Source organism: Callithrix jacchus, chromosome 2 (genome assembly GCF_049354715.1).
Source record: "Callithrix jacchus isolate 240 chromosome 2, calJac240_pri, whole genome shotgun sequence".
NCBI classification, from domain to species: Eukaryota; Metazoa; Chordata; class Mammalia; order Primates; family Cebidae; genus Callithrix; species Callithrix jacchus.
Window position 1 is genome coordinate 12,516,364 of NC_133503.1, and position 18,289 is coordinate 12,534,652.

Genomic DNA, 18,289 nt, shown 5'->3' on the forward strand with positions numbered 1-18,289 from the left:
GGGCTAACCGCTAAGACATAGCCTCCGGCTTCCCTAGGGGAGCCTCCAAGCGGGGAGGCACCGGCTGGGGTACTGAGGAACACCCACTTGAGGAAGGTCTCCCTGAGCGCATTCTGCTGGCTGGAGATGTCGGCTGAGCCTGCGCGCTAGCGCCCCGCCCGCGCCGCTGAGCCGGAGGAAGGGGCGGGGCGTCGCCAAGTCGGGTCCGCATCCGCCAGACGCCGGAAGTGGCTCTCCGCCCCTGCCACTGGACCATGGAGACTGTGTCACAGTAGATTGTGGTGTAAGGCTCGCGGGGGCAGTGGCCATGGAGGCCGTGCTGAACGAGCTGGTGTCTGTGGAGGACCTGTTGGTGAGGCCTGGCCCGGACAGGGAAAGGGAAGGTCGGAGGGCGGGTCCTGAGGAGAGTCAGGTAGCTGGCCGAACCCTCCTCCCGGCATCAGCTTGGCCGAGGGAAGCCGAACTACGACTCCCGGCAGCCTCCGTAGCGCCTGTCTCCTGCCGAAGGGCCCGCTATGCCGCAGAGGCTCCTGGGGGTTGTAGTGTCCTGAGCCCCCACACCACACACTGCGGCCCTGAAGCTCCGAGTGGTTAGACTGCCGGGCTGTGGAATCCTGCTGTGAAGTCAGGGCGCTCCTGCAGCGGTGGTAGAATACAGTGACCATCATAAGGTGTCACGTATTATTGTGTTCCGCACGGTGCTAAGGCAGCGCATTCCAGATCTCAGTCTTTCTTTGTAGCTCTAGGAGGTAGGCACTGCTTCTATTCCTGGACATTAAAAGGTCCAGGCCCGGCAGAATGGGGCAAGATGGGGCCAGCAGCCTCAGAAGAGGACCGCGTGGGCTGTTGTTGAGCAGTTCTGACAGGGTGTTTACTGTTCGACCGTCGGGTCAGCTGCTCCGGGAGCGGTGCCTGGCGCTGCCACCAGGTGGCATCTCCGCTCGCTACCGCCGGTGGGGAGGGGAGACCAGGGGCCTGGAGGAGCCGAAAGCCTGGGTCCGGGGCCCGGCGATAGCAGAAGCTGGGGTGCCAGATACCGAGACCGGCGAGGGAAAGGGGGCAGGGCCAGGGAGATGGGGTGTGACCGACACCACGTCCAGATAGAGAATGGTTGACGCCCTTCATGTCTAAATGATTCCTTTGCTCCCCTGTGGCAGAAGTTTGAAAGGAAATTTCAGTCTGAGAAGGCAGCAGGCTCGGTGTCCAAGAGCACGCAGTTTGAGTACGCCTGGTGCCTGGTGCGGAGCAAGTACAATGATGACATCCTCAAAGGCGTCGCGCTGCTCGAGGGTGAGGCGCCGGGCGACCTAACTCCCCTTCCCGCTGCCATCGGGGCTGCTGTACGACGTGGGCCCTGTAGGCCAGGAACCTTGCAGTTGTCTCCGGTAGATTTACTGCAGCAAGGCTGACCTCTCCCACTAAACTTTTGGCTGCTTACCACCCACCATTGTTTTGCCAGACAGAGTCCTAGCCTGCCAGTTCCCCCAAGACTATGTTGATCTGGGAAAGCGCCTTGAAGTCATGCAGCTAATCAATTAATGGCTGAATTGGGAATAGAAGCTCCAGTTTTGAGAGACCCAGGCCCATGCCCGTCCCCCCAACACCAGCACCTTGTTGCTTAGTTCGCAGCTACTGAGAATCTTTAGTGGCGTGGAAGAGGTACAGAGGACTGTCCCACAAATTTGTGAACAGACAGTGCTTTTTGTTTTTTGTTTTTGTTTGAGACAGAGTCTTGCTCTGTCTCTCAGGCTGGAGTGCCGTGGTGCTATCCCGGCCCACTGCAACCTCCACCTCCCGGTTCAAGCGGGCCCGCCACCACACCCGGCTAATTTTTGTATTTTTAGTAGACAAGAGTTTCACCATGTTGGCCAGGCTGGTCTCCCACTCCTGACCTCAGGTGATCCGCCCACCCTAGTCTCCCAAAGTGCTGGGATTACAGGCCTGAGCCACTGCATGCGGCCAGATAGTGCTTTTTGGATTGGGTCAACATTTGTCAGAGGCCACAATACTTAACCACTTAATTTCTCTATAGCTCCTTTCTTTCGTTCAAGTAATAATTTATAAGCACACAGTATACAACCATCCCTCTGTATCCGTGGGGGATGGGTTCTAGGAACTCCACCCCCACAGATACCAATAGCCACCCAAGTTTGTGGTGTTACATGTAACTTACACATCTTCCCCCATATACTACATCATCTGTAGATTACTGATAATACCAAGTACAAAGTCAATGCTGTGTAAATAGTATACTGTATTGTTTAGGGAATAATGGCCAGAAGAAAGGTCTGTTCATGTTCAGTACAGATGCAACTACCTTCCGTTTTCCTGAGTATTTTTGATCCGTGGTTCGTTGAATCCATGAATACAGAACGCTGATGTGCTAGCAAAGGATGCCTATTGAAAATCTATAAAGATAAGACTCTTTCTTAAAAGATACAAATAATTTCACCGCATGTTTGTCTACTTTCACAATTGAGATTTTCAGGTTTATTCTGCAGCAGGGTGTAGCAGTAGAAGAAACGGCCTCTCCAGGTGTTGCCACTCTAGTTGGGGCGACAGTACAGACACTTAGGAAGATTTATAAACACCTGCAAAACTATTTGGCAACAAATCCTAGTGCATAGAGTACAGTTATCCTCTGGGAGGCCTCTGAACTAAGGTCAGGTGGGGCCAGGTGGCTCACGCCTGTAATCCCAACAGTTTCAGAGGCCGAGGTGGGCAGATCATGAGGTTGGGGTTTGAGACCAGTCTGGCTAACATGGTGAAACCCTGTCTCTACTAAAAATACAAAAATTAACTGGGCATGGTGGCTTGCACCTGTAATCCCAGCTACTCAGGAGGCTGAGGCAAGAGAATCCCTTGAACCCAGGAGGGGGAGGTTGCAGTGAGCGGAGATCATGCCACTGCACTCTGCTCTGGGCAACAGAGCAAGACTCTTGTCTAAAAAATAAAAAGAGAAAAAGAAAGTCAAGTGGGGCCAGGCTTTGTGGCTCAAGCCTGTAATCTCAGTACTTTGGGAGGCTAATGCCAGAGGATGGCTTGAGGCCAGGAATTTGAGACCAGCCTGGGCAACATAGGGAAATCTTGTCTGATTTTTTTTTTTTTTTTAGATGGAGTCTTGCTCTGTAGCCAGGCTGAAGTGCAGTGGCACGATCTTGGCTCAATGCAACCTCCACCTCCTGGTTCAAGCGATTCTCCTGCTTCAGCCTCCCAAGTAACTGGGACTACAGGTGCCTGCCACCGTGTCCAGCTAATGTCTGATTATTTTTCATTTCATTAAAAATTTGTTACAAATAAAGACAAGGCCTCACTATGTTACCCAGTCTGGTCTCAAATTCCTGAGCTCAATTGATCCACCTGCCTTGGGCTCCCAAAGTACTGGGATTACAGGTATGAGCCACCACACCTGGCCTGTCTCTATAACAAAAAGTTTTTTAATTAGCTAGGTGTGGTGGTGTGCACTTACAGTCCCAGCTACTCAGGAGGCAGAGGCAAGAGGACCACTGAGCCCAGGAGTTGATGCTGCAGTGAGGCATGGATGTGCTACTGTGCTCCAGCCTGAGTGACAGGGCGAGACCCTGTCCCTAAGGAAAGAGGGGAAGGAAAGAGAGGGAGGGAGGGAAGGGGGAAGGAAGAAGTCAGGTGGGGTCTTCAAGGAAGGCTGATTGAAGGTGAGTTTTGAGCTGATTTTTTAAGGGGGGTCCTAACATTTTTTAAACAATAATTGGACAGCAGACATTATAGTTAAAACCACAGCAGCAGCACTTTTAGGAGGGCGAGGCAGGCAGATCACCTGAGGTCAGGAGTTTGAGACCAGCCTGACCAAGATGGTGAAACCCCATTTCTATTGAAAATACAGAAATTAGCTGAGTATGGTGGTGGGTGCCTGTAATTCCAGCTACTTGGGAGGCTCAGGCAGGAAAATAGCGTGAATCCAGGAGGCAGAGGTTGCAGTGAGCCGAGATCACACCACTGCACTCCAGCCTGGGCAACAAGAGCGAAACTCCTTCTCAAAAACAATGAGTTGCACTGCCTTTGGCTTCTCCAAGGCCCCGATTTCCTCAGTTCAGTTGGATGGACCGGTTGGCCGTAATACTGATAAAGGGATGTTCTGTCACTGGGGTGTTGGGGCAGCTGGGGTTCACCCTGCCCCAGAGCTCCGGCTAGAGGTGCTGGGAGTGACTGGAACTGAAAGGGAGGCTCAGGACAGTGACCCTCCCAAGATCGCAGAGGCATTCAGAGTGGAAGGGGCTCTGGGACACAGTATTAGGAAATGGGAGAAGCAGTTCTCACCCTCTTCCCTGCCCCTCCCCCAGAGCTGCTGCCCAAAGGAAGCAAAGAAGAACAGCGGGATTACGTCTTCTACCTGGCTGTGGGGAACTACCGGCTCAAGGTGAGGTGGGGCCCTCCTTCCCTTCACCCTCCTCTGGGGTAACCTCCTTACTGCTGTCCTCCAGGGCCAGGGAGGCTGAAAGGATGCAGAGGTGCGGAGCGGTGTCAGATCAGGACTCCGAGGGAAGATCAGAGTGCTGAGGGTGTGGGGAGGAAGGTGACGTCAAGAGGTTGGGTGCTGGCCCAAGCCTTGAAGCGTTATCTCCCTCAGAGTTGGGGTGGTTTCGTTTCTGGACTCTACTCCGTGGGGTGGGGCTGGAGGGAGGGGGGCGGGGGAGGTCGAGGGAGGAGCCCCCAGGGCTGAAGAAGGGAAGGTCCTTCAGGTGGGCAAGAGTTGTGGGGTATGGAGCTGTAGCTGGCCCAGTGGCTCACACCTGTAATCCCAGCTACTTGGGAGGTGGAGGCAGGAGGATTGCCTGAGCCTGGGAGTTTGAGGCTGCAGTGAGCTGCGATTGCGATGCTGCACTCCAGCTTGGCCAACAGAGTGAGACCCCATCTCTTATTTAAAATAAAAAAACCCTCGGGGGTGTGTCTAATGAGCGCGTTTCCCCAAGCATAGGAGTATGAGAAGGCTTTAAAGTATGTGCGAGGGCTGCTGCAGACAGAGCCGGAGAACAACCAGGCCAAGGAACTGGAGCGGCTCATTGACAAGGCCATGAAGAAAGGTGACAGCCTCGGCTCCTCCGTTCTACCCTCTCCTCCCCACGTGTGGGTGCTTTGGTCTCTCTGTAAATGAACCCCTCCAGGCAGCCCCTCCTCAGCCCCACCCCTTCCTGTTCTGAGAGTCCCTTGCCTTGCGACTCCAGGTAGGAGTGCACATCTATTGAGCAGGGCTGGCAGAAGGGGACAGTCAGGGTTCCTGCACGGGCAGGGTTCCTGACAGTGTCCCTTTCCTTCCCCAGATGGACTGGTGGGCATGGCCATCGTGGGCGGCATGGCCCTGGGTGTGGCAGGCCTGGCTGGACTCATCGGACTAGCTGTGTCCAAGTCCAAATCCTGAAGGACACGTGGGAGCCCGTGGAGGATGCTCCAGGAGGGCCTGTCTGTCCTTGCTGTCCCTTCCCTGTTCTCCCCCTGCACCCCTGTGTCTGTCCTCTGTGGCCTTTAACTAACTTCTGCTCCCCTGAGACCCCTCATCCTTCAGCCCCAAATCATGCGCTTTGGGGAGTGTGAATAAAACGGGGCTGTGGCTTGGGAACCTCTGTGTCTGCGTTGAGAGGGGGGTGGGTTCTGAACACAGGACACAAGGGACAGAGGTGCCACTCATGGTCCTTTCCTGCCCCTGCCCTCCAGGTTGGCACGGGCTTTATCCACTGAGCAGCCCAGAGCCCACACCCTTCCTCCCTTCCCTGAAGCCATATCCTTGAGAGTGCCGGGCAGCTCGAAGACACGGGGCTTTTCCGTGGTCCCGGAGTCCTGGGAGAAGGCAGTGACCTGAGCAGGAACGGGCAGAACTGTGGGGCCAGACTGGCCTCCTTTGACCCACTCAGCTGCCTCTCTGGGGTTTTCCACAGCAGGCCCCCCTTGGCTTCCTCCTCTCCCCCACCCTTCCCTCCCTTTGTCTTCCTGTGGCCTCCCCTTCCTCCTACCACCTCCTCCTCCAGGGAGGGGGGCCCTGTGGGGGAAGGAAACCTGCCTCTGGCACAGAGTAGGCAGCGGTCCCAGGAAAGGTCAGAGCCCAGGGCGCCCCAGCTCTCGCCTGTGGGCTGGAAGGTCAGGACCCAGCCCCACCTGGCCAGCCTCACCGCCTGGTGCCAGGCTCCGCATGGGCCTGTTTTGCTTCACTGCATACCTCTCGTTCCACAGGCCAGGCCAGCCTGGCTAGGGGTAGGGAGGAGTCACCTTAGGGGAGGCTGGAAGAGGCTGGAGGAGCCCAGTGGGGCCAGGTAGATGTGCAGGCAGTGCTGATGGCCCCCAGGGACTGAGCCCAAGGGAACCGGAGCAGGAGATGAGTGTCTGCCCTGCGACAGGTGCTCTGCACTGGCTCCAGATGGGGACCCAGAGGCTGCTAATCCATCATCATTTACGGATCGAGCCAGTGACAGTTGCTGATAACTGTGAACAGGTTGCAGAGCTCAGCCACAGGATCACGCTCCAAGCCGCTGGCAGCAGGACCAGGCTCGATGCTGAGTCAAAGATCAACTTAGGAGGAAATTGGAGTTTTGGGCGAGAACAACTCCCTGGTGGCCTCACACCCAGGACAGTCCCCAGAGCCGAGCAGGCAGCACTGTGGCGGGGGAGGGGGGCTTGAATCCCTGGTCCCAGTGAGGTCTTAGTGTGTTTCCCCGGCTGGTTCAAGCAGTCCTCTCAGCCCAGCCTCCCAAAGTGCTGGGATTACAGGCAAGAGCCGCTGCACCTGGCCCCTGGCCCCACTTTGCCCCACTGCCCATGCAGTGAGCAGTCAGGCCTGTCACTAACGGAGCAGAGGCAAGCTCAGGGGACTGAGACCCCTGGCTGAGTAGCCTTGGTGAATGAATTGGGGGCTAAGTTCCAGTCCAGGCTGGATGGAGCCCAGGGCTGTGTGTCTCCCAGCCTCCTGTCCCCTCATCCACATTCGTCTTCCTTAGAGATTCGAATGCCCCAACGCCTAGGTCTGCGAGTGTCAAATTGTTCTCACGGTCCCTCCATCCTTCTCCACTGAAGGCTGCTCTTCATTCTGTTTCTGTCATCTTTTCGCTCCTTGTCCCTCTTACTCTGTTCTCTGGCCCCCGATGAAAGCTGAGTCAGAGACAGACACTTCCCCTCAGTTCCCAATGCCTCCCTTGGGGGGGGCCCCTCCTTGGCCATATCCGTCTGTGGCTCCAGGGTAAGTCTGCCCCCCCACCCTCATGGGGCGGGGAGCTGGGGCAGCCCAGAGGCTGGGGGGAGGGAGTGGACTTTTGGCCCGTTTCGGTTATTCCCTCCATCTAGTCAACAGCTGCCTCGCAGGCTTAGCTCATTCCTCTGACCCGCCAGGAAGCGGAGAGACCCAGAGAGCAGGAGGGAGGCAGAAACCTGGAGGCAGAAAGTGGAGGCGGACCTGAGCCGGAGGAAGAGGAGGCAGAGGCTGAGGCCAATTCCACCCTAGCCTGCCCGGACACCTCCTTCTAGCCAAAGCCCCTGCCAGTTCCCTAGGGGTTCCGCCCCTCCCCCTCTCTGGGGCACTAGACCCCCGGGGCCCTGCATCCCACCATGTCGATGGCTGTGGAAACCTTTGGCTTCTTCATGGCTGCCGTGGGGCTGCTGATGCTGGGGGTGACTCTGCCAAACAGCTACTGGCGAGTGTCCACCGTGCACGGGAGCGTCATCACCACCAACACCATCTTCGAGAACCTCTGGTTTAGCTGTGCCACGGATTCCCTGGGCGTCTACAGCTGCTGGGAGTTCCCGTCTTTGCTGGCCCTTTCTGGTATGGGGTGGGGAGTGCTCTGGGGAGAGAGGGCAGTGGGGAAGCAGCAGAGACCCCCGGGGAGGGTGGGTGCCGCCCTGAGGATGCAAGGAGCCCTGGATTCAGCTCTGGGGGTCTGGGTTCCTGCAGTCAGGAGTGCTGGAGGCAGCCCCTGCCTGGAACTGGAGTGAAGACCTTGTCACACGTGGCCCCCTATGCTAGTGTGGCGCTTTTAGCAGTTATAGGTTCAGGCACCAGAATCAGACTTCTTCCCCGCTCTATGCCATTGGCAAGTGATGAAATGAGCTTCATCTTACCTGTGAGGTTAGGATGAGAGTCCCAGTTCACAGGTGCCCGAGAAAGTGCAAATGTTAACGTGAGGTTAACACACATAGGCACTCATACAGTCGAGCATGTTTTGGGGGTGGGATTGCTGGGGAGGGCAGGGTCGGGGGGCCCATCTTGGACTCTGGGAGATTGATGAACTTCCAGGCTCCACAGCCTCCCCAGCCTCACCGTCGGGGACACTGGCCTCCTTGTCCAGCTGACATCTAAAGGGCCCTGGTGAAGGGAGGCGTCTTGCAAGTTGCAGGCTGGGTGTCTGCTGTGAGGGGTGGTGTGCGTGCAGGTGTGTGGGGCTTCCAGGACGGGGTCTTTTCTGGGGTCTTAGAGGGCTGGAGCCAACAGCTGTTCGGGGCCAGGGCAGTTCTTTCTGCGGCTGCAGCACCTCCCACTCCCTGCTCACCCCCTAGGATGAGGACGCCCCACTGTTGCCCAGGGCAGTCTCCCCTCGGTCTGATTCTATGCCAGAGACAGCCCTGGCATCTGTGAACTGCACAAAGTGCTGCTCCATGCCCTCCTGAGTCCTTTGGGGCCAGCCTGCTCTCCAGGCACCGCGTGGCAGGGAGGGCACTGAGGGCAATGTTGCATATGAAGTGGGGCTTAGAGAAACCGCCCCCAGGGATGTTGGAGCTGCTCTGAGCAGTCAGGGGGTCTGAGTGGGTCTCCTGTGCCCCCACTACACCCAGCCCCTCCTGGGAAGCACAGGCAAAGGCTGTGTGTTTTCCTCCTCCTCTCCAGGACTGACTGCAGAGCAGGCGCCCCCTCCCCGCTGAGTACAAACCTGGGCCAGAAGCCCAGAGTGCTGAGTGGCCAGAAGGGGCACTGGAGGTAGCCCCGACATCCACTCCTCAGATACCCCATGCTATGGGGAGGGGGCTCTGCTTGTGAGCCTGCATGCCCAAGAGGGCCCCCCTTGGGGACCACATGAAAGACGGTGCCATAGTCCCCAGGGCATGGGGTAGAGGGTGGTGGGGTTCCAGGCCTTGGGATAGGTGGTTCTGTCTATGTTATTTCCACCATGGGGAGGTGGGGGGAACCGTTACAGAAGCTGAAAGGCCTTGGCAAGGTGGAGCACCCCACCCCAAATCTCACAGGCAGGAGAGGGGACTCAGACTCCACAGCAGGTGTGGTCCTGGGAGACGGACCTGACTGCATCTCCCAAAGGTGCACCCCAATCCCTGCCACACTGTCCATGTGCCCTCAGGCCCTTCCAGAGTCTCTCCTTTGATTCCAGAGCTACCTGGGGACTCACAGCCGTGTCAGCCCCAGAGGGAGTGGCTGGAGGAAGAAAGTTCTCCTGGAGAACTTTGCCCCTCCTGCCTACCCCCCGACTCTGCACCCTTCATCTCCTGCCAGGGGCCACCAACGGTTATGCCCCACCCAGAAAAGGGGTGCAAGGTCCTTGGCAGTGCTTGGCAACTATCAAAGACAGAGAAGGGAGGAGAAGGGAGAGGCCAGAGAGGGAACCAGCAGCCTCCAGCTCTGAGAAAAGGGAAACTGAGGCACTGAAAGACAGCTAGACTGCCAGGATCAGTCCTGGGCCCAGGTATCCCACCTTCCAGGTCAGAAACCCAACCGGGTGTGGTGGTCCACGCCTGTAACCTAAGCTCCCCTGGAGGCTGAGGCAGGAGGATCACCTGCACCCAGGAGTTCAGGGCTGCAGGGATGAGCTGTGGTGGCGCCACTACACTCCAGCCCGGGCGACAAAGCAAGACCCTGTCTCTAAAACTGCCCTAGGCTGGGTGTGGTGGCTCACGCCTGTAATCCCAACACTTGGGGAGGCCGAGGCAGGTGGATCACAAGGTCAGGAGTTTGAGACCAGCCTGGCCAACATGTTAAAACCCCATCTCTACTAAACATACAAAAAATTAGGTGGGTGTGGTGGCATGTGTCCACAATCCCAGCTACTTGGGAGGCTGAAGCAGGAGTATCACTTGAATCTGGGAGGCAGAGGTTGCAGTGACTGAGATTGCACCATTGCACTCCAGTCTGGGTGACAGAGACTTTAAAAAAAAAAAAAGAAAAAAAATACTTGCCCGAGACCCTCTGCTGTACAGCACTGCTGCCCTTTACCCGTTATTCCAGGAAGAAGCCAGGGTCAAAGTATCCAGCACTGTGCTAGGCACTTGAGGAAGACGTGGAGTGAAGTCATGGGGAAGGTGACAGCGGTGCTCGGCTGTGGTTCTGTAATACCCAGCAACACAAGAGCAACTCGATAGAGCCGTGGTTCTCAGCGGGCTGACTGCACAGTGATTGTCACAGCTTGTGGGGAGTGGGTTGCTACTGGCACCCCATGGTAGAGGCCAGGGAGGCTTCTGAATATCCCACAGTGCCCAGGATGGCCCCCAGAACAAAGAGTTACCCAGCCTAGGTGTTGGGAGTGCCCAGGAGAAAGCCTGTAACCCAGGCACAAGCAAAGTGTGCCAGGTGCATGGGAGGAGTGGGGAGCAGGGCAGGAGGGGCCCATATGCCTAAGGAGGGAAGGGTGACTGCAGCTGGGTAGGTTGGAGGAGCCCAGGGGAACGAGAGGATTTGGGGACTGTTAGGTACAAGAGCAAGCAGGTGAGGGGGGCCGGGCGCAGTGACTCATGCCTGTAACTTTTCGAAGCCAAGATGTGCAGATCACTTGAGGTCAGGAGTTTGAGACCAATCGACAACATGGTGAAACCCTGTCTCTACTAAAAATACAAAAATTAGCCAGGCATGGTGGTGCATGTCTGTATTCCCAGCTACTGGGGAGGCTGAGGCAGTGAGCTCAGAATGTGTTACTGCACTCCATCATGGGTGACAGACTGAGACTCCATCTCAAAAAGAAAAAAAGATATTGAGGGTGTTGGGCTGGCTCCATCACAGAGGGGTGAAAAGACGGGAAAGGCTGATGACTGTGCCCCCACCCCCAGGGTATATTCAGGCCTGCCGGGCGCTCATGATCACCGCCATCTTCCTGGGCTTCCTCGGCCTCTTGCTAGGCATAGTGGGCCTGCGCTGCACCAACATTGGAAGCCTGGAGCTCTCCAGGAAAGCCAAGCTGGCGGCCACCGCAGGTGCCCTCCACATCCTAGCCGGTAACTGGGGGAAGGTGATGGGGCGGGGGTCCCCCTGGGCCGCAGACTCCAGGCTGCTTTGTCCTCACCTCATCTCCAATTCCCACTCCTCACGCTCGCCTCCCCTAGCCCGCTGTTCGGATACCTGCTCACCTCTCCCTCATCCATACTCCCCAGATCCCTTGGCTGCAAATCAGCCCAACCTCAGTGTTTCTTGAGCTTCCAGCCTGTGCCAGGTGTGGGAGGGACTTCAAAGATGACAGTGAGCGGCTGCCTCTGGGAGCTTGCACTTTGGCTGAGGAGCAGAGGTAGGGCGCACACTACTGCACACTGTACAACCACAGTGCCATACCACTGGGCGTGTGGCTTGTGCCTGTAATCCCAGCACTGGGAGACCGAGGCAGACAGATCACAAGGTCAGGAGATCGAGACCATCCTGGCCAACATGGTGAAACCCCCTCTCTACTAAAATACAAAAAAAAAAAAAAAAAAAAAAAAAATTAGGCGTGGTGGTGGGCACCTGTAGTCTCAGCTACTTGGGAGGCTAAGGCAGGAGAATCGCTTGATCCTGGGAGGTGGAGGTTGCAGCAAGCTGAGATTGCACCACTGCACTCCAGCCTGGTGACAGAGCAAGACTCTGTTTCAAAAAAAGCCAGACATGGCGGGCACCTGTAGTCCCACCAACTCAGAGGCTGAGGCAGGAGAGTCACTTGAACCTGGGAGACAGAGGTTGCAGTGAGCTGAGATCATGCCACTGCACTCCAGCCTGGGCAACAGAGCAAGACTGTCACACACACACATGCACGCACACACACACGCACGCACGCACACACACACGCACGCACACACAGCCAAGGTGGGAGAACTGGCTTGAGCCCAGGAGTTCCAGACCAGCCTGGGCAGCATAGTGATACCCTGTCTCAGCAAAACACATTAACACCATCTGGCTGTGGCTTTTCAGTTTGCAGAACATTCCTTCACCATTGCCTCACAATAAGCCTTTGAGGTAGGGTGGGTACTGCCCTGTTTTCCAGAGGTGAAACAGGCCCAGAAAGGTGAGGTGGCTTGCAAGAGGACAAGCTCCCAGTGAGTGGGGTGGTGCTAGCCTGGGGGTCTGCCTGGCTTCAGGAAAGGACAACCCTGGGCTCCCAGGGCACCAGCTGGGCTTTCAAGAGTGGTCGGGATTTGGATGGGGCTCTGGGTGAGGAGATGATGGAATGAAGGCCCTAGAAATGGGCATGAACTAGGCAGGTCTGGGACCGAGGACAGGCAGGAAGAGGTCGAGGTAGTGGGAGATGAGTAGGGTGGGCTGGAGCCTGAGGGCTACCCTCAGAATTTGACCACAGGAAGGAGGAAGGCTTATAAGCTGGGCGGGGAGAAATGACTGAGTTAAATTGCTGCTCTTGGACTTGGTGCCCCCATCTGACTCCGGACAGCCCCTGCCTGCCTCTCCCACAAAGCCTCCTCGCCCATTATCCCTCCCCCTGGCCTGGGGTCATCCTCCTGCCCCCAGGTATCTGCGGGATGGTGGCCATCTCCTGGTATGCCTTCAACATCACCCGGGACTTCTTCGACCCCCTGTACCCTGGAACCAAGTGAGTGAGGGAACTCACCCTTGGGGCAATGGGTGGGACTCAGCCCTGCCCACCGAGCTGGCACCTCACGGTGCCCCCCACCCCCGCGCCGCCCTTGTGCGCAGGTACGAGCTGGGCCCTGCCCTCTACCTGGGCTGGAGCGCCTCCCTGATCTCCATGCTGGGCGGCCTCTGCCTTTGCTCCACCTGCTGTTGTGGCTCTGATGAGGACGCCGAGCGGGGTTGGGGAGAGGGCGGCACCCCAGCTGTGACCGGAGCCCCGCCCCGCAGCGCCCGGCTGCCTTACGGGGCTCCACTGTCCGTGAAGCCCGTCGCCACCTCGGACCAAGAAGACGACAGCAGCTTTGACAAATACGGCAAAAACGCCTACGTGTAGCAGCTCTGTCCCGTGAACCCCACTGTCCTTCTCACTGCCCCACAGAGAGGTCCTGGCCGGGGCCCATTCCCCTGTAGCAACTTCAGGGGCCGGCCACGCCACGCACCCGGAGCCACGCCCCTACAGGCCACGCCCCCCCCATTGGAGCCTCGCTCCGACCACGCTCCTGCCAGGCCAAGAACCTCTCTTGGGAAGTCGCATGCCCCCCTGAGGCTGGATCCCTCATCTTCTGAGCCTGGGCTCTGGGCTGTGAAGGGGGTGGAGTGTCCTCGCACGTTTGTATTCTGTATAAATACTAACAAATTTATATTGTGACCGTTCAGGCTTGAGGGTGTCAGAAGCGGCCGGCCAAGCCAAGCCAAGGCGTGGGGGGTGGGACCAGGGGTCGGTTCAGGTCTCGGACCCCAGACTGTTACCCTGTCCACCACTTTGGGGCCGTGTCATACAGCAAAATAGAAGAGGGGTTGCAAACGATTTCGCGAGTGGCACATAATTGCTGATAAGAGTCACCAAGGAGCAGATCCCGGAAGCCCCACTTCAGGAAACAAAATAGCAGAGATGGCCCCTGGCCAGCCTGAGATCCCGAGCCGCTCCTTTCACTCACCTCGGCCAGTCTAGAGCGGAGCTGCGTGCCCTGGGCCTGAGCGTGGATGGATACCACGAGTGATAAGGCTCTTGAAATTCTTTTCCACATTAACTGGGACTGGCGCAGGGACATTTCTCCGGGGAAGATGTAGCACCTTCCAGAAGTCTCTGGAGGTCCGTTTGGGGGGGGGGGGTCTGTGTGCACCTCGGTGGTGTCCAGCTCAGATACGGTGCTGGGTTGTGGGTGGGTTTGGTGCAGGCCCTGTGGGTACTGACCTCAGAGCCGCACCCGCTTAAGAGGTCACAGGCTGGGCTCGGCACCTCACCCCTGTAATCCCAGCACTCTGGAAGGCTGAGGGCTGGGAGGAGTTCGAGACGAGCCTGGCCATATGGTGAAACCCCTTCTCTACTAAGAAAATACAAAAATTAGCCAACCATGGTGGTGTGCACCTGTAGTCCCAGCTACTCAGGAGACTGAAGTGGGATGGTCACTTGAACCCAGAAGTTGGAGGCTGTGACTGAACCACTACACTCCAGCCTGGGTGATAGAGAGAGATCCCGACCCCCCCAAAAAAAGAAAAAAGACAATGAGGCCACTAGGAAGAAGCCTGATGTCCAGTAAATAGGGGAATGGAGCCCGATCCCAGCACTATCCTCTGCAGCACTGACAAGTGGCCAGTCCCTTGGGGACCCCTGGATTCTGAGTGCAGCACCTCCCTTTCTCCTTCATCTCATTCATTCACCCTCAGCAACCCTCTCCTGGGATGAAGAGAACTGCATCCACATTCCATCTGTGCCTCTCCCGTACCTCAGAAGTACATGCATGCTCCCACCAGGTGGGCTCCAGACACATCGAATTCATCACTATTCCCAGAGCTCCAGTTCCCATCATCCCTGTCACAAGCATGGCCAACCTCTCTGTCTGCAGATGGACAACCTCTCCCTTTCTCTGCTCCTCTGTTCATTCCCAAATCATTTCAATTCACCCTCTACGGTGTTTTTCACATCCATCCACTTCTCTCCCTTCTCCACTGCCTGGTTCTGGGGCAGGCCCTCATCCTTTCCTGCCCTCCCACTGGGGGTCTCAAGTGTGGCCTTCCCAATGCACTCCTGGAGGACCACTGACCGCCCTTCCTTGGCAGCTCCTGGCATTGGCGGAAGAAAGCCCCAGTTATGAACTTGACACGCCGCCTGGCCCTAGCCCACCTTTCCATCTCCATTGCTCCCGTTCCTCTAGATAACTTGTGCTCCACCATTACACCGGGCTGCTTCCTAGGCCCTGGACTGCACTCCAGCTAGAAACACTGGTGCCTTTTCGTTTTTTATATAGAAGTCTCACTCTGTCTCCCAGGTGGCTGGCGTGTAGTGGAGTGATCTTGGCTCACTGCAACCTCTGCCTCCTGGGTTCCAGCGATTCTCCTGCCTCACCCTCCCGAATAACTAGGATTACAGGTGTGCACCACACCTGGCTAATTTTTGTAGTTTTAGTATAAACTGGGTTTCACCATGTTGGCCAGGCTGGTCTCAAACTCCTGGCCTCAAGTGATCCACCCGCCTCAGCCTCCCAAAGTGTCAGGATTACAGGCATGAACCACAGTCCCACCAAATTACGGTTTTCAATGGGGGTCTAGAGACCCTGGACTCAGCGTCCTAGAGGATGTAAATGGATGGAATCAGAGAGCAACCAGAGGCCCTTAGGGTCCAGCTCTGTCCTCTCAAGGTCGTTTTGGAAGGCGGAGTGCATTACTTGGGAGAGAAATCTTACACTGAGCGGAACCAATGTGCCTCTTTTTATAACCACAAAATATGAAACAGTCAGCTAAGTTAGGAAAGAATCCAAAGAGATTGTGCTGACGGTGCAAGCTGACGGGAATCCCAGCCTAGGACATCAGGGAGAAGCACAGATGGTGTCATTCAGCCCCAAAATAGTTTTTTTTTAGAGATGGAGTCTCGCTCTGTTGCCCAGGCTGGAGTGCAATGGCACAATCTTGGCTCACTGTAACCTCTGCCTCTGGGTTCAAGCGATTCTTCTGCCTCAGCCTCCTGAGTAGCTGGGGTTACAGGTGCCTGCCACCATGCCAGGCTAAATTTTATATTTTTAGTATAGATGGGGTTTCATCATGTTGGCCAGGCTATTCTCGAACTCATGACCTCAGGTGATCCACCCACCTTGGCCTCCCAAAGTGCTGGGATTACAGGTGTGAGCCACCGCACTGGTCTCTGAAATAGTCTTTTCTACTTCTATTTTCTCACTGGAGTGTACTTGTTGGCAGAGAGGATAAAAGCAAGCTTGTCCCACCTGTAGCCCATATGCGCCCTACGATGGCTTTGTATGAAGCCCAATACAAATTCGTAAACTTTCTTAAAACATTATGAGATATTTTTGCAATTTCCTTTTCTTTTTTGAGCCAGGGTATCACTCTGTCATCCGGACTGGAGTGCAGTGGCACAATCTTGGCTCACTGCAACCTCCTCCTCTCAGGCTCAAGTGAGTCTGCCTCAGCCTCCAGAGTAGCTGGGATTACACACACATGCCACCATGCCCAGCTAGTTTTTGTATTTTTAGTAGAGACGGGGTTTCACCATGTTGGCCAGGCTGGTCTTGGACTCCTGACCTGAAGTGATCTGCTCACCTTGGCCTCCCAAAGTGCTGGGATTACAGCTGTGAGCCACTGCACCCAGCCACTTTTCAATGGGAGGGCAAAGAATTTTGAGCCATTTTGAAAAACCACCTCACTGGGATTCTCTCTGAATCCTGACATACACCCCCTCCAAAACGAAGCTGACACCAAATCCAGTCCCATGTTCCCAGCTGCAAATCTTCAGAGAAATGGAAAGCAGTTCCTCAAAAAAACACCAAAACACCGGGAATACTTGAGCCAGTCCCCAGGAAAGTGCCCAAAAGTGAAGGCCTAAGACAGTGACCGGCCAGGTATGGTGGCTCTCACCTGTAATCCCAGCACTTTGGGAAGCTGAGGTAGATGGATCACCTGAGGCTGGAAGTTCATAACCAGCCTGGCCAATATAGTGAAACCCCGTCTCTACAAAAAATTAGCCAGGCATGGTGGTGTGCACCTGTAATCCCAAGATACTCAGAAGGCTGAGGCAGGAGAATCCCTTGCACCTGGGAGGTGGAAGTTGCAATGAGCTGAGATGGCACCACTGCACCCTATAGCCTGGGTAACAGAGTGAGACTCCATCTCAGAAAAAAAAAAAAGATGTGCCTCATGTCGACTTTGCTGGATCCCACTAGTATCTTAATGAAGCCATCTGTTCAACAGATACTTACAAAGCACTTGCTTTGCTATGAGGTTAACAGGGTTCTGGGCATTAATACAGCAACCAAAAGGAGCTTACGAGATTATAGCTTGCAATCCATTTAGACAAGGTGTGGGTATAGGAAGTTCACATGAGGCTGGGCACGGGGGCTCACCCCTGTAATCCCGGCACTTTGTGAGGCTGAGGCAGGCAGATCACCTGAGGCCAGGAGAGAAACCCTGTCTCTACTAAAAATACAAAATCAGCCGGGCATGGTGGCACATGCCTGTAGTCCCAGCTACTCAGGAGGCTGAGATGGGAGGATCGCTTGAGCCCAGGAGTTCTGGGCTGTAGTGCGCTATGCTGATCGGGTGTCTGCACCAAGTTCAGCACCAATATGGTGACCTCTCAGGAGCAGGGGACCACCAGGTTGCCTAAGGAGGGGTGAACCGAAATGGAGGTCAAAACTCTCATGCTAATCAGTAGTAGGATTGTGCCTGCACGCCAGCCTGGGCAACATAGTGAGACCCAGTCTCTAAATAAATAAATAATCTCATAATGGTCGGGCACAGTGGCTCACACCTATAATCCCAGACTTTGAGAGGCCAAGGTAGGTGGATCACCTGAGGTTGAGAGTTCAAGACCAGCCTGACCAACATGGAGAAACCCTGTCTCTTCTAAAAAAATACAAAAAAAAAATTAGCCGGGCGTGGTGATGGGTGCTTGTAATCAGAACTACTCAGGAGGCTGAGGCAGGAGAATTGCTTGAACCTGGGAGGCGAAGGTTGCAGTGAGCCAAAATCGCGCTCTGGGACTCTGTCTCAAAATAAATAAATAAATCGAGTGGGACTCTGTCTCAAAATAAATAAATAAATAAAATTGCAAAAGAATCTCATAATGTTCTGAGAAAGTTTACAAATTTGTGTTGGGCTGCATTCAAAGTCACCTCGGGCCACATGCGGGCCGCGGGCTGTATAAGTTTGAGCTAAACCATGAATTCCCCATGTTTCCCAGAAACTTCTGGGCTTTCTGTATTGCTAATAACTTCACATACTGCAGCCCCTGGTAATAGGGGTTTCCTAAGGACAACTGCTCCCTCAGACCCACGGCACCAAGGTCAAGGACCTGACAACTCCCCTTTGCTTAAGTATCTTAAGACGAAGACAGACCCAACCCTCTCCACAGTTCCATTCTGCACCCGTTCCACAGCCCTCCTGCCATCTCTCTGTCACCCAGCCCTGGAACCTAGCTGTACTTTGAAAATATAGCAACTGGAGAAATAAAAAGGTGAAACATGGCTGGGCACAGTGGCCCATGCCTATAATCCC

The 18,289-nt window shown here is 55.6% G+C and overlaps 2 protein-coding genes across 2 annotated transcripts; both read left to right on the top strand.

The window, feature by feature from the left end:
* The first annotated feature begins 229 nt into the window (after positions 1-229).
* FIS1 (fission, mitochondrial 1) lies at positions 230-5,593 on the top strand. Its single transcript, XM_002743965.6, has 5 exons — positions 230-352; positions 1,158-1,290; positions 4,320-4,396; positions 4,955-5,060; positions 5,298-5,593. The coding sequence occupies exons 1-5, from the start codon at positions 308-310 to the stop codon at positions 5,393-5,395; spliced, it is 459 nt and encodes a 152-aa protein (XP_002744011.1). The 5' UTR covers positions 230-307; the 3' UTR covers positions 5,396-5,593.
* A 1,739-nt stretch (positions 5,594-7,332) lies between these two features.
* Positions 7,333-13,433, top strand: CLDN15 (claudin 15). The gene is made up of 4 exons (XM_002743982.6): positions 7,333-7,783; positions 11,005-11,169; positions 12,662-12,743; positions 12,848-13,433. The coding sequence occupies exons 1-4, from the start codon at positions 7,567-7,569 to the stop codon at positions 13,116-13,118; spliced, it is 735 nt and encodes a 244-aa protein (XP_002744028.1). The 5' UTR covers positions 7,333-7,566; the 3' UTR covers positions 13,119-13,433.
* The last annotated feature ends 4,856 nt before the right edge of the window (positions 13,434-18,289 follow it).